General features: G+C 46.7%; 1 protein-coding gene across 1 annotated transcript; it reads left to right on the top strand.

The window, feature by feature from the left end:
* Nucleotides 1-2857: 2857 nt before the first annotated feature.
* Nucleotides 2858-13314, top strand: LOC104303518 (short chain dehydrogenase/reductase family 16C member 5). The gene is made up of 7 exons (XM_054179368.1): nucleotides 2858-2995; nucleotides 6586-6929; nucleotides 8501-8632; nucleotides 9909-10008; nucleotides 11143-11287; nucleotides 12112-12237; nucleotides 12757-13314. The coding sequence occupies exons 2-7, from the start codon at nucleotides 6609-6611 to the stop codon at nucleotides 12848-12850; spliced, it is 918 nt and encodes a 305-aa protein (XP_054035343.1). The 5' UTR covers nucleotides 2858-2995; nucleotides 6586-6608; the 3' UTR covers nucleotides 12851-13314.
* The last annotated feature ends 436 nt before the right edge of the window (nucleotides 13315-13750 follow it).

Here is a 13750-nt window from a genome sequence, read left to right on the forward strand (position 1 = left end):
GCCAAACGCAGATTTCATCAGTGTCACTGTTTGGCTATCATTAACCTCCTGAATTTACTGTATGAATACAATAGCTCATTAACTCCTAATAAATATTCTAATCCAGCAGTTCATTTCTGTGAGTGGCTCCTGAGGACGCAGCAGAGCCTAGACACTGACCCAAAAGTGCAAGGAAAGACCTTTTGACCCCTTTCAACAGTACTTTACACAGAATATGCAGGGGAAGCAAGCAAAGTGTTTATTTCAACAGCAGAGCACCTTGCAAACCCCAGCTCCTTCTGACCACAGGGAGCCATTGCCCTGAGGCAGGCAGGCAAGAAAAGCAACCTGCTCCCTCACCAGTTATGTACCACCAAGCGTTCTCTCCATCCTTCCTCCTCACAAGTGTTTGTGCACAGGGATTTGCCAAAACTTCTTTGGAGATTACTGGATCAAGAAGCAGATTTTTAAAGCTGCCTAAAGAAGCTTAAGTTATGAATTGCTGTTTCCTCTTCTTCTTTATGCAGTACATTAAATCCAGTGTTTCATAAGCAAGCGCTTGCTTAATTCATTGGATGAAAATAGCATTTGGAGAGCTGTGTCCTTGTACTTCTGCATCATTCTAACAGCAACACAAACATGCCAGTCCAGAAAGGAGACATAGCAGTGATCCCAGAGCCAAGAAAATACCTTGAGCCTTATTTTTTAATGGCACTACTAAGCATCCTCTCCTTGGGCCTTCCTTGTAGTGGTGGACATTCAGCACAGTTTCAGAGTTCTGCTGCCCAAGGATGAGCATAAGGTTCCAAAAACCCTCTGGAACAATTCTGCATCTATAGCAGTGACTGCAGGGCACCTCACTGAATTAGCAAACTCAAAATACATTTTGCAGTGCCAAATCGTGGTCATTCCCTTGAAAGGACACCACCCTGGAAGGGCCACGTTCACCCTGGTGAAACCCTTTCTGTGCAGCCTGGTTTCACATGAGGTTTGGCCCTACAGAACAGGTCATCTCTTCACACCCAAAATGCACCCTCAGGTGGATTACATGGAGTGACAAATACTTCAGATAAATTCCTTACTTGGGCTTCCCTTATTCCAACACATCCCAAAGGCCAGTCACAGAATCACAGAATACCAGGTTGGAAGGGACCTCCTGGATCATCTGGTCCACCCTTTCCTGGCAAGATGACCCAGAACCCTGCCCAGTACTGGGGATTCCACCACTTCCCCAGATAAATTATTTTAATGGATGATTGTCTTTGATGTGAAAAATCTCCACCTCTGTTCAATCTCCCCAGCAGTAACTTGTACCCATTACACCACATCTTTTCTAATGTGACTTCTTGTAAGAAGGAGCCTCCCTCTTCTTTGTAGCCATCCTTTAAATACTGGAGCATGGTGGTAACATCTCCCCTGAGTCTCCTTTTCTCAAGGCTGAACAAACACAATTCTCTCAGCCTTTCCTCGTGTGGCAGCTTCTCAGCCCTTTGATTGTCTCTGTGGTCCTTCTCTGGTCCCTGGGACAGAGGTGGGCCCTGTGTCCACATCTGGAATTGTACAGCAGGGGACAGAACTGAACACAGTGTTCCAGGTGTAGCCTGGCCAGTGCTGAATACAGAGGGATAGTGACTTCATCTCTGATGGTCATACCTTTCTTGATCACCTCTCCAACAAAAGTGATTTCTTCCCTCATAAAAAATCAAAAGCACATTATAAATGCTTTATAAAAAAGGAAACTAGGGGAAAGTGGAGGGGACCACCCCAAGAGCACTCACCCAGCAAGCTGCTGCATCCTCAGAGCCCTTCACCCTACCCTTGGCCTCATCGAGTTGCTAAGGGGGCCAAGCAACCTCCTCACCACCCACCCCTGAGGCCACAGCTTTCCTTCCCAGGGGTGGCTCTGCAGCTCCCTGCCTGAGCTGGGCACAGAGGGCAACCCCTCTCTTACCACAGAACCACAGAAAGATGGGGGTTGGAAGGGACCTCCAGAGATCATCTAGTCCAAGCCCCTGCTAAAGCAGGGTCACCCAGAGCAGATTACTCACAATTGTGTCCAGCTGGGTTTGGAATTGCTCCAGAGGAGACTCCACGATCTCTCAGCAGCTTGTTCCAGGGTTCTGGCAACCTCACAGCAAACAAGTTACCTTTTTATGTTTAGGTGGAACCTCCTGTGTTCATTTGTGCACATTGCCCCTTGTCTTATCACTGAGAACCACTGAAAACAAGCCCAGACCCATTCTCCTGACCCCTGCCCTTTAAATACTGACCAGCATTGATAAGATTCACTCCTAGGCTGCTCTTCCCCAGGGCTCTGGTTTCTCAGCCTCTCCTGATCTCTTCGTGCTCCAGTCCCCTAGCATCTTCATGGCCCATCACTGGACTCTGTCCAGTAGTTCCCTCAAATCACAGATTCACTGAATGTTAGGGGTTGGAAGGGACCTGGTTCCACCTCACCTGCCAGAGCAGGATCACCTACACCAGATCACACGGCTAGAGCCCGGAACTGGGGAGCCCAGAACTCGACACAGTATTTCAGGTGCTACCTCAGCAGGGCAGAGTAGAGGAGGAAGAGGACCTCCCTCGACCTGCTGCCCACACGCTTCTTAACGCACCCCAAGATCCCGTTGGCCCTGCTGGCCACAGGGCACATTGCTGCTTCGCGGTGATCTTGTCCACCAGCACTCTACAGAACTGCTTCCCGGCAGCTCACCCCTCACCCGTACCGGCCCTCCCCAGGGGCAGGACCCTACATTGCCCGTGCTGAGCTTCATGAGGTCATGCCAGATGGAGCCATACCCGGCCGGACCTCGCCCAGCTCCGGGGAGCCCGGAACCCTTCCGCTCCGCCCCCGGGCATCCGGTCGGCCCCGGGCCGGGCCGTGCTGCCGACATAAAGGCTGTGCCCGGTCTGCTCTCCCTTCCTTTCGGCCTGCTTTCTGTCGCCCGCTCCGGAGCCGCCGCCTGTCGCTGGGCAGACGGAGGTGCCCGCTGGCTCCTTTCGCCCGGCCCTCACGGTACCCACGAGCACGGGGGGACGGGGCGGGGCGGGGAGGGGAGTGCTGCCTGCAGCCGCTTCCTCTCGCCCCTGCTCTCGGGACGGGGTCCCAGGGAGGCTGCGCCGGGGAGAGGGCGGTGAGCGGGTCTCCGCGGCTGGAAACGGCCTGGGGGGTTGGAATGAGGCGCAGTGGGGGGCGGACGGGGTGCACCCGAGAGAGGCTTGCAGCGGTGAGGAAGGCAGCGCTGCACCGCAGTCCTTGCGCTGCCCGAGCTGCAGCGCCGCTATGTTTTTGGGGAGTCGCAGCCCTCTGGGTGAAATAAGTCAATTCGTGCTTGCCAAACTGCTCGGCTGGTTGTGTGATCGAGCTCTAATCCCTTTGGCGAGCAGAGGTGTCTTGTGCTTCTGATGCCAGCCTCAGCCCTGTCCTTGTGTTCCCTGGGCATTGACAGGCTGCAGGATCCGTTGGGCTGGGGGCAGAATTATGCTGACAGAGTTTGTCCCTGAAATCTGCCCGACTAGCTATCGTGAAACCTTGGATAGCCACACTGTGGATGTGAGCGTATTAAACCCCAAAACCTGGCATCGGAAGGGGTCTGAGATATTTTGCACGTCAAAGGTACATCTGTAAACGGATCTTTGCTCACTTTTATTTGGGGAGCCCAAATCAGCCAAATGTGTTGTCTGGATAGCCTTGGTTACTCGAGCTGCTGTAATTGGAAGTATTGATGCCGGTGCTAATTAGCCAGTGGGAACTGAGGACTCTTGGCCCAGTCAGAGCTGAGTTTGGTGAGAGACCTGTCAGTGGAAATTAAGTGTCTCATTGAAGGATGTGGAGTTGGTGTTCTAACAAAGTTTCCTGTGGTCTCCATGCCTAAAATAACTCCACTTCTCTAAGAGAAAGGCAGTACTTCTCTAAGATCTGATGTGCTTCTGTCCTGTGTAAGCCTAATATGTAATTACTTAATGAACTGCTGACATAAATTTCCAACTGGGTTTAGGTTAAATTGTTTATGTTATTTCAAAGGCAATTGCCTTGCTTGTTTGGTTTGGGTGTTTTGGTTTGGTTTTTTTTTCCCATAGGGATTAACTGCAACATCCTTATCTATTCCAGAGTTGCCAATCTCCTTTCATGCAAGTGGAGGATGTTGGGTGCATTAAGTTAGTGTAACCAAGTTAAATTCAGCAACAATGTTTATCGGAAAGATTTGTTGCGTCTGGTTTAGACCCAGCAAAGAACTTGTGTTTCCAAAAACTTCCTGGGTTTTTAACGTGTGTAACATTTAACCCCTTTCCTGTATTACCCTGGGGTTGTTTATATCCGTAGAAGCTCTGTAGCTATGAGAGCCTGCTACAGGAGATGTCAATGTTTACTCCAGAAAAGTGTCCCCGTGCTGTTTGCTCTTCCTGCCGCTCCTCGCTGCTGTTACTGCCTTTTGTCTGTGCCTGAGCCTCTGCTGTATGTTTTGTCTCCTTTTAAAGGGAATGAAGAACAGAAAGCATTCACCCTAGGCCTCCTCTTCAGAAAGAGGAACTTAGTTCCCTACCCATTATGCTTTTGACACAAGTTTTTCTGTTGTTGCGCTACTTTTGAGCTGTCCTAATCTTGCTGTCAGAAAACCATCTGCGGTGGCTTGCTGTCAGATCCCTATTCAGGGCTGGCCTCGTTTCCCGTGTCCCAAACCCGAGGCTCCCGGGAGCACGTGTCTGTCCACATGCTGGATCTTGTGAACTTTGCTCAGAGCGGTGACGCTCTCAGTATGCTGGCACCTTGCAGACACCGTCACCTGTGCACACAGATAGCAACGTTAGCCAAGAGATGTGATCAAACTGGGCATGTCGTGCTGAAGGTTGAAGTGTAAGCACCGGCATCTTCTACCTTGAGCTGATAAGGAAGATACCGATCTTGTATACTGCGGTTAGTCAAAGAGCAAAACCTGCTCTGACCCAAGGGTGTGTATTTTTCACTTCTTGGTGTGATTCGAGCCCACTTGCTTAATGCAGGGAAGTGAAGTGAAGGGAGTCACCAGCCTTGCAGTGTGCTGCCTCAACAGAATGTTCATCTGCAAAAGCAGCTTCTCCTCAGCAGTACTGGTAGTGAGAGCCAGTTACAGACCTGGTGTGTTTGGGAGATTTATAAGCCTGGTGTGTTCTGAAGCTCCCGGTGCTGGCAGTTTTTTCAGCAGGGTTGAAACCGTGGCTCGGTCTGCATGTGATTTCTTGATGACAAGGAGTGCCTACAAAGCAGAAAAGTTGTGGTCCTAAAAGTTTCACAGATTTCACTGGGTTGGAAGGGACCCTCCAAAGATCATCTTGTTCAAACCCCTGCACTCAGCAGGGACACTTCCAACTAGATCAGGCTGCAGAGAGCTACATCAAGTCTGATCTTGAAGGTCTGTAGCGACAGGGCCTCGACCACATCTCTAGGCAGTTGTGCCAGTGTTTTACTTTACCACTCTGATTGTAAAGAATTTCCTCCTAATGTCCAGCCTAAATCTGCCCTGCTCCAGTTTAAAACTATTGCCCTTCATCCTGTCACTACAAACCCTTCTAAACAGTCCTTCCCCAGCCTTCCTGTAGGTCTCCTTCAAGTACTGGAAGGCTGCTTTAAGGTCTCCCTGGAGCCTTCTCTTCTCCAGGCTGAACAAGCACAAGCCCTATGAGGAGAGGCTGAGGGAGCTGGGGTTGCTTATCCTGGAGAAGAGGAGGCTCAGGACAGACCTTATTGCTCTCTACAGCCACCTGAAGGGAGGTTGTAGCCAGGTGGGGGCTGGTCTCTTCTCCCAGGCAGCCAGCACCAGAACAAGAGGGCACAGTCTCAAGCTGCACCAGGGGAGTTTTAGGCTGGATGTTAGGAAGAAATTCTTTATAGAAAGAGAGATTGGCCATTGGAATGTGCTGCCCAGGGAGGTGGTGGAGTGTCCATCACTGGAGGTGTTTAGGAAGAGACTGGATGGGGTGCTTGGTGCCATGGTTTAGTTGATTAGATAGTATTGGATGATGGGTTGGACTGGATGATCTCAAAGGACTCTTCCAACCTGGTTTATTCTAACAGTCCAAATTCTTTCAGCCTGTCTTCACGGGAGAGGTGCTGCAGCCCTCTGAGCATGGCCTTCCTCTGACCTAAACCACCAGCTCATGACCTCTGAAGCTGTTTGATCAAGCCATAAGTTTTGATTTGTAATTGCCATGCATTTCTGCTTAAGATGCTTACAGGCAACTATTACTTTTCTGGTTGTAGTTTGAGTCCACGTTCTGTCAGAGCAGAGACGGAAACCCCTGGTGTATGGGGTGGGAATTTCCCAAGCAGATCAGGGCAGATGTTTCCTGCCTCTGCCAAATGGTAAATCAATTTTGTGCTGCATTCTAGAGGGGAGTAGGAACCAACCTTAATGATTCTAGGAGCAATCTGGACATGACAGAGAAAGAGGACAATGTGTCAGATGTGCAGGTGTCAGCCTATATATATATTAAGCAATACTCAGAAGCAGGCTAGAGAAAATCTTTAGCATGGATCTAAAAATGCTTTTTGATTTTTTTTAAATATCAGTGTTTGCATTTTCTCTCTCTTAAGGTTTATTCTCTCTGGTAATCATTTTCTTTTGTCAGGTATCTGCAGAGATAGCCTCAAGATGAACTTCCTCCTGAAAACATTCAAAGTCATTGGACTTCTTTTTTACTACTTCCTGGAGTCACTGGTGTTCTCCATTGTGCCTAAAAGGAAGAAGAATGTCAGTGATGAAATTGTGTTAATAACAGGAGCAGGAAGTGGCATTGGAAGACTGTTAGCTTTGAAGTTTGCCAGCCTTGGAGCCACACTGGTTCTGTGGGACATTAATGAAGAGGGGCTGAAGGAGACAGGTAAACTGGTCAAACAAAATGGAGCAGGGAGAGTGCACCGTTACGTCTGTGACTGCAGCAAAAGGCAGGACATCTACAAGGTAGCTGATCAGGTAAAGTATCTGTTTTTATTGGTTTGACACTGTACTGAGGTGAGTGAATGCATGTGTGTGTGATGTTTAAGTTTTAGTGACCTCAAAGGAAGAGATTCAAGTTGTGTCTTTAATTTATTGTGCACACTGCTTGTTTCAAGAACATTGGTGTTTAGAGTTGCCTTACATACCTCCCCTGCTTTAAAAAGAGCTAATTCTCAGCAGCAGATTTCAACTGGGTGGCTTCTCACTCATTCAGGTACTGAGCAAGGACTTAACTGGTGAAGTGCAGAATATCACTGTATTGAAGCTGAAGCCTTCTTTCAAGTTCTGGCAGCCTTTGACCAAAAGTAAACCCTGAAGACCATGCATTGTCAAGAGAATTCACTGCCTAGGCTACTGTCAGATGATTCCATGCTGTGAATAGATTATTTTATTGGTTTGGTTTTTTTGCAGACTGGCTTTATCAGAGCTAAGAAATGTATCTTGAAGTCTACTTTCCTTTCTGAAGAGCTTTGTAAATAGAGCATGTGGTCAGATATTTTAGGCAGGCTAATAGAATTGCCAAAAGCTAAAGTTGCTTAACAGTTTCCATTCTAACAACCTGTTCTCATTTGCCTTAAACGTTGCTAAACTTAACTGTTGGAGCAGAAAGTTTCCACAGCAAGGGCTTGCCTGAGGATGAATTCTTATTGAAAGAGAAGTTCAGCTGTCTTCAGGAACATCTGTTGGCTGAAATAATGTTTTGGTCCTTTGGTGCTGCTTGGGGAGCTCTGGCCTTCTGCATTTTTGCATTTTTCTGTCTGTGCAAAAATGATTAGAACAAACTTTCTGGTCAGTGAAGCTTCTGCATCTCTTGCAGCTTGTTAGAGGCTGGTGCTGTTGAGTTTGTATTCTGGAAGTGCTGATCATCCTCTGGCCTCCTTGCAGCTCACTTACAGTAGTTGAGTTGCACATCTGCCATTCCCCACAGAGCATGTCTCACTCCAAGCCTGTAACTGCTTCTCGCTGAACTGGGAGGTGTGGAGGAGGAGGGAGTATTGCAGTGTGAAGGACACTGGAATGAAGAGGAGGAAAACTAACCTTGAGCTTCGAAAATTCAAGGGCTAGCACTTCAGGCCCATGGAGCAGTGCAGAGCCCTCCTGGCCAAATATAAACAAGAGGGTGTGGATGTGTGAGACAGGTTAGGCATGAAAAAACCAGAGGTAGCCAGGAGAGAAGTGGTAAAGAGCGTCTTGGTGTGTAATTTGTTGCTTGCAGTCTCATTGTCTTTAAGATGGGTTTAGTGTAGCACATCAGTTGTTGTGTTAGGGTGTGTTTTTTTTTCAGTAGAGACTCTCAGGAACAGCTGCAGCAAGAACCAGAGGTGCTCAAAGCAGAAGCCTCTGTGGAGGTGTTAGGCTCTCTACACCCCCACAAAAATCTGGTTGTCAGCTCTAAAAAGGCAATGGATGAGAGTGTGTGGGAACCTGAGCTCTTTGGGTCCATGCTAAGCTCAAATTAGTTACAATGTGCAAGACTTCCATTTCTTCTGGTTTCCTGTATAAAACTTGGAAAGCCTCATTCTGTCTGTATTGCCTGATATCTTTAGGTTAAAAAAGAAGTTGGTGACGTTACCATCCTAATCAACAACGCTGGCATCGTCACTGGGAAGAGGTTTATGGATTCTCCAGATTCACTTGTGGAAAAAACCATGGAAGTGAACATAATGGCACACTTCTGGGTAATACCTGTACTTTGCATGCACACACTAAAACATCCTTTTGACACATTTTCGGTGTTAATTTTGCCTTTTGGACCTGAGGGAAATAACCTGAGGATATGAGCTGCTTGTTAGTTCAGTCAGAAATGAGACAAGAAATTAGTTTACAGGCCTGGGAGCCTGTAAAATTAATAAAGGGTGGAGGAATGGATCCTCAGGGAACCTCTGGAGTAGGTAGCTGGAAGCAAAATGCTTCATATTTACAAATGCTTTTAGGAACTGAAATTTACTATCTGCTAAGTTCTGAAGCTAGGGAAGACCTTATAGCAACCTTCCAGTACTTGAAGGTGGCCTATGAAAAAGTCCCTTGGAAGGGACTTTTTACAAGGGCTTGTAGTGATAGGATAAGGGGGGAAAGGATTGAAGCTTGAGGAGGGCAGATTTAGACTGGAGATTAGGAAGAAATTCTTTATAGTGAGGGTGTTGAGACACTGGAACAGGTTGCCCAAGGAGGTGGTGGATGCCCCCTCCCTGGAGGTGTTCAAGGCCAGGTTGGATGAGGTCTTGAGCAGCCTGAGCTGGTGAGAGGTGTTCTTGCCCATGGCAGACAGCTTGGAACTAGATGATCCTCAAGATCTCTTCCACCCTAAACCTATCTATGAATCCCTCAATACTAATGTACATGAAGCAGGCCCAGCCTGAAAGCTGCTGCTGTGGTAACAGAAGTGCTCAGTTCTGTTTTGTGGTTATGATGACTTCAGTAACAAATCCCACGTGTTCAGACAGTGCTCTTAAGTGAGGCCTTTGTCCAAAATGAGTAACTTAATGTGCTTTTTCGTCCTTCCAGGCAAGGCAGGTCACCTATCTGGTGTTCCTTTCAAAGAGCTGCAAAGGAGATATTAAAACATGCTTCACTTTCTTCATAAATGTGATCAGAAAGATGAAATGAGTTTAGTGGAAGGAAGCTGTGAAGTTCCAAATTCTTGCCCTTTTACAAACTTTGCAGTCAGCATTTACTTAGCATTTGGAACACTGCAGTGCTGAAAGAAGCTGAGCAACTAGCTGAAGCTGTATCTTCAGCTTTCAGCAAGTTACCTTCTCTCTTTGGTGTGGAGGAGACAGTGCTACTGATGGGGCCTGGGAAGCCCCAGCTTAGCAGTTAGAGTTCCAATGACAAGCTCTCTTTAAGAGGTGGGGGGAAAGCCTAACTTAACCTATAGGGAGAATTTCTTTACAAACAACACCTGGCACCTAGCTTAGTAAAAATGTTTCATTGCAACTCTGACTTACCTTGCAGACTTACAAAGCCTTCCTGCCAGCAATGATAGCCTCTAACCACGGACACTTGGTTAGTATTGCAAGTGCTGCAGGACTGGTTGGAACCAATCGTCTTGCAGGTAGGGTGTTAAAGCTGCTGCTCCTCTGGACAATAGTTTCATTTAAACTCTGCAATTAGTACTCAGGAAAAAATTTCCCAGTATTGAGTTTGTGGGCCTTTGCCTATAGGTAAAGCAAATGGTCCTACTCTTCAGACCAGCTGCCCTTAAATAGACCACTGCTTCCCAGAGAGTGTTCCGGGTGCTCTGCAATGCTGTAAACCAGGTTTTGCTGCCAAGGCAGAGGGTCTAAAAGCCATGCAGAGCTTTGGAAACAACTTCAGTGTTGTTGGAGTTAACCTGCAGGTGCTTGGTGGGGAAGAAGTCTCTTTTTTATTTTTTTAATGCTTTTTTATTATTTATTTAAGCATGTTCTTAAGCTAAGCAGAGTCCTGTACAGGTCTGCCTGACTCCAAGCACTACTAAAATGCAGATGTGGTGCAGAAGCAGAGGTATAATATCTCCTTTTGCATTCTCTGTCTCTCAGCTATGCATTCAAGAGGACCTGTACAGAGGTGGAAAGGAAATGTTGAGATTAGGGCAAACTCAGAAGGAATTTGTGGAAAATGGATGCAAAGGAAAATGAAATAAGGTGGCAGAGCAGGAGAGCAACTCTGACTTCAAGGCAGTGATAAGGAATACAAACCAAGTTTGACACTGAAACCATATTAGAGAGACTTGAAAGCCTGAGTCTGATGCATAAGAAGCTGGTGAACAGGTTGAAATCTGGATTGAAAAGATGATTTTGTTTGCTGGGGATTTGTGTGGAGTGGAAAGGTAGTCATGGGGATGTGATGACAGACCCTGTGTCTGCCAGGCTAGAAGAGTTAACTTGGGAGAGAGGAGGAGTGAATGACATCAAAGACGAATTTTTATTAGCAACCTAATCCTGCAAACAGTTCCTGCTCTGCTGTAAAGTGGTTTATTACTGGACAGTCATTTCCTGCAGGTACTCTGTGTGTGTATCCTTTCTGCAGTGCTGCTGCTGTGCACTGTGTGAAAACCCTGAGGTACAGCTTTGGCCCTCTTCTCTGTACAAACTGATCCTTCTTTCTGTGCACATGCTCAGTGCTAGGACTCACTGAACCTGTTTAATAGAGTTCAATTAGTAAGTGAAAATGTTCAACTGCAATTCATGTTTTATTTGTTTTACAGATTACTGTGCAAGCAAATTTGCAGCAGTTGGCTTTGCAGAGTCGATTGCCTTAGAGATGAAAGATATGGAGAAGAGTGGTGTCAAAACCACCATTGTGTGTCCTTTTTACATAAACACAGGAATGTTTGAAGGCTGTCAATCCAAGTGAGTGAACTGCTGAGGTATTTATGCAGCTTGCACATTTAGCATGCTTTGTGCTCTAGTTTCCTTTATGAAAGTCACAAGCTAGGGCTGTTCTTTGCCTGTGTTATTTTCGAGGCCTGCGATGGGTGTTAAGGGTGCTGCCCAGTGACAAAATGGCATAGAAGCATAGAATCACAAGCCTTTCTGGTGGAAAAGATCTTTCACATCACTGAATCCAGCCATTGTGTGTCTCTACCAAATCTGGGGCTAAGCCACGTCTGTCAGCACCACATCTCTGTCTTTTAAACACCTCCAGGGAGGGGATTCAACCACCTCCCTGGAAAGCCTGTTCCAGTGTGTGAGAACCCTTTCAGTGAAGTTTTGTTCTGATATCCAAACTAAACCTGCCCTCCTGCAACTTGAGGCCATTTCTCCCCATCCTGTCACTTGTCACTAGGGACAGGAGACAGCACACTACAGCCTCATCTCAGGTTTATTATTCATTTAAGCTGAAACCTGAAATATAATCAGCATCCTTCCCTCGGCAGAAGCTAAATGCTGCAGTTGCCATCTCTGCTTTCTAAGCTGCCTGTCACCTGAAATCAGAGGCATAATTTTGCTCAGTATGCTTGGATAATGACAAAATCTAGGAGCTGAGTAAAACCCTGATGTGGCTTAATTATGTCTTAAAGAGGGAAAAGACTAATGGCCATTCACTTCCCAACCTGATGAAGGGTCTGTTGTTCGCCGGAGTGGCTGTGGTTATTTCTTCTTCTACTTGAGTAACTGCAAAGTGGAAACTACTTTGAGGAAAATGTAAACCTGAGGAATGTCTTCTCTTCCAGGTGGCCAACTTTGCTTCCCTTGCTGGAGCCAGAGTATGTGGCTGAGAAGATAGTGACAGCAATTCGGCAGGACCAGGAAGTTCTGATGCTGCCACGCGGTGTTAGTATCGCGGTACTTCTGAAAGCGTAAGTTCTGCCTTTCCTCTTCTCTGCCCAGGGATGTTTCAGCTCTGGCCTTGACTAAAAGTGCCAACCAAGCTTCTACCTGTTGGTGGGAATTATCACTAAGTTCTGCATGTCTCTGGAGTATTTGGGGTTTCTTTTTGTATGTTTCTAAGGGTTCAGTGTACCCTTGGAGCACAGAAATGTCTTGCTGACTTCACTGGAGTGCAGTTTTACTGTGGGCTGTAGAGACTGGGCCTGCTCCTCAGAAACTACATATCTGGTCTCTTACCCCAGCATTAGAGTGCTTTTGATCCTGTTGCAAGCCAGACTAGGAGGTTGGTCTAGTAACTCAAGCTGCCAGATGAGTGTAGTGGCTATTTTGAGGGGAGCAGTGGCACTGCAGACAATGTGCTCTCTTTGCCAGTGTTAGCCAGGTAAAACTAATTCTGTGATAGAACTGCACAACTCTTCTGATGTCTCTTTTGTTGTTTCTTTGTTTGCTTGTTTCTTTCTCCCTCTCCTTAATTCCCCTACTTGCAGTATGCTACCGGTGAAAGCAGCTGCTCTCCTCGCGGAGTATTTTGGAGTCACGAGTTCAATGGATGCCTTCAAAGGTCGAGCCAAGGATGACTGAAAGGTGCAGAATCCAGAGACCAACAGCTTTGAAGTGGACCTTCTTAAAAGGGGTGGTGGGAGACATCTGCTTCTCTAGCAGCTGCAAACTTCCCGTGCCTCACTTGTCAGTAACAGGGTTTTAATGCAAGTGCTTTTTTAATTGGCTCTTAGTCAACAGCTTGCACTCAAACTATTTTCTTTTAATTAATCCAATGAACTGTTTTCACCTTCTCATGGAAATACATGAATTGACATTAGTTCCTTTTGGCTATGTCTGTTGCAATGCCTTAAATGTGAGCCCGCATCACAAACTTCATGGGCAACTTGTGGGGAAGGGATCGAGGAATCGCATGTGTTTGTCAGAGAGCTAGGAAGGCCTCTCATGGACCTGACTTCTCCCTGCCATTCACTGAACCATGAGGAAGGGCTGCACTGCTGGTGCCGTTCCCTGGGAAGCTGAGGAACTCCAGAAACACCAAATTGGCGTCAATTTATACGAATGGAAGTCTTGTGAAATGGAAATACTTGCTGTGTTGGTGCAAAACCAGTGAAACACATCAGTGTTTGGAGGTGGTGATCTTGGGACTCACTGCTAGCCATTAATGTAAATGATCTATCTGTGCTGCTAATCTTTGTCTAATTTATTGTAAAAGCTACTGATACAACATTTGTGGTAGAAATCTTTGTATTTTCTAAGTATTTTAAGAGCACTTTGAAATTTTCTTCTCCTGTGCCAAATAAACTTGTAGCTATAAACCATAAGACTGCCAGTGGTAAGTGGGCTATTGGACATCTTGCCTGCCAAGCAAGACAGTGACCTACCAAAAGCCAAGGTGTTATATTTTGCAGTCAGGTCTTCTGCTGGGATTATTTCAGAAAGGCATGATAGGACTGGAGTGGATGGGATCATTATGATTCT

This window comes from Dryobates pubescens, chromosome 3 (genome assembly GCF_014839835.1).
Source record: "Dryobates pubescens isolate bDryPub1 chromosome 3, bDryPub1.pri, whole genome shotgun sequence".
Taxonomy (NCBI): domain Eukaryota; kingdom Metazoa; phylum Chordata; class Aves; order Piciformes; family Picidae; genus Dryobates; species Dryobates pubescens.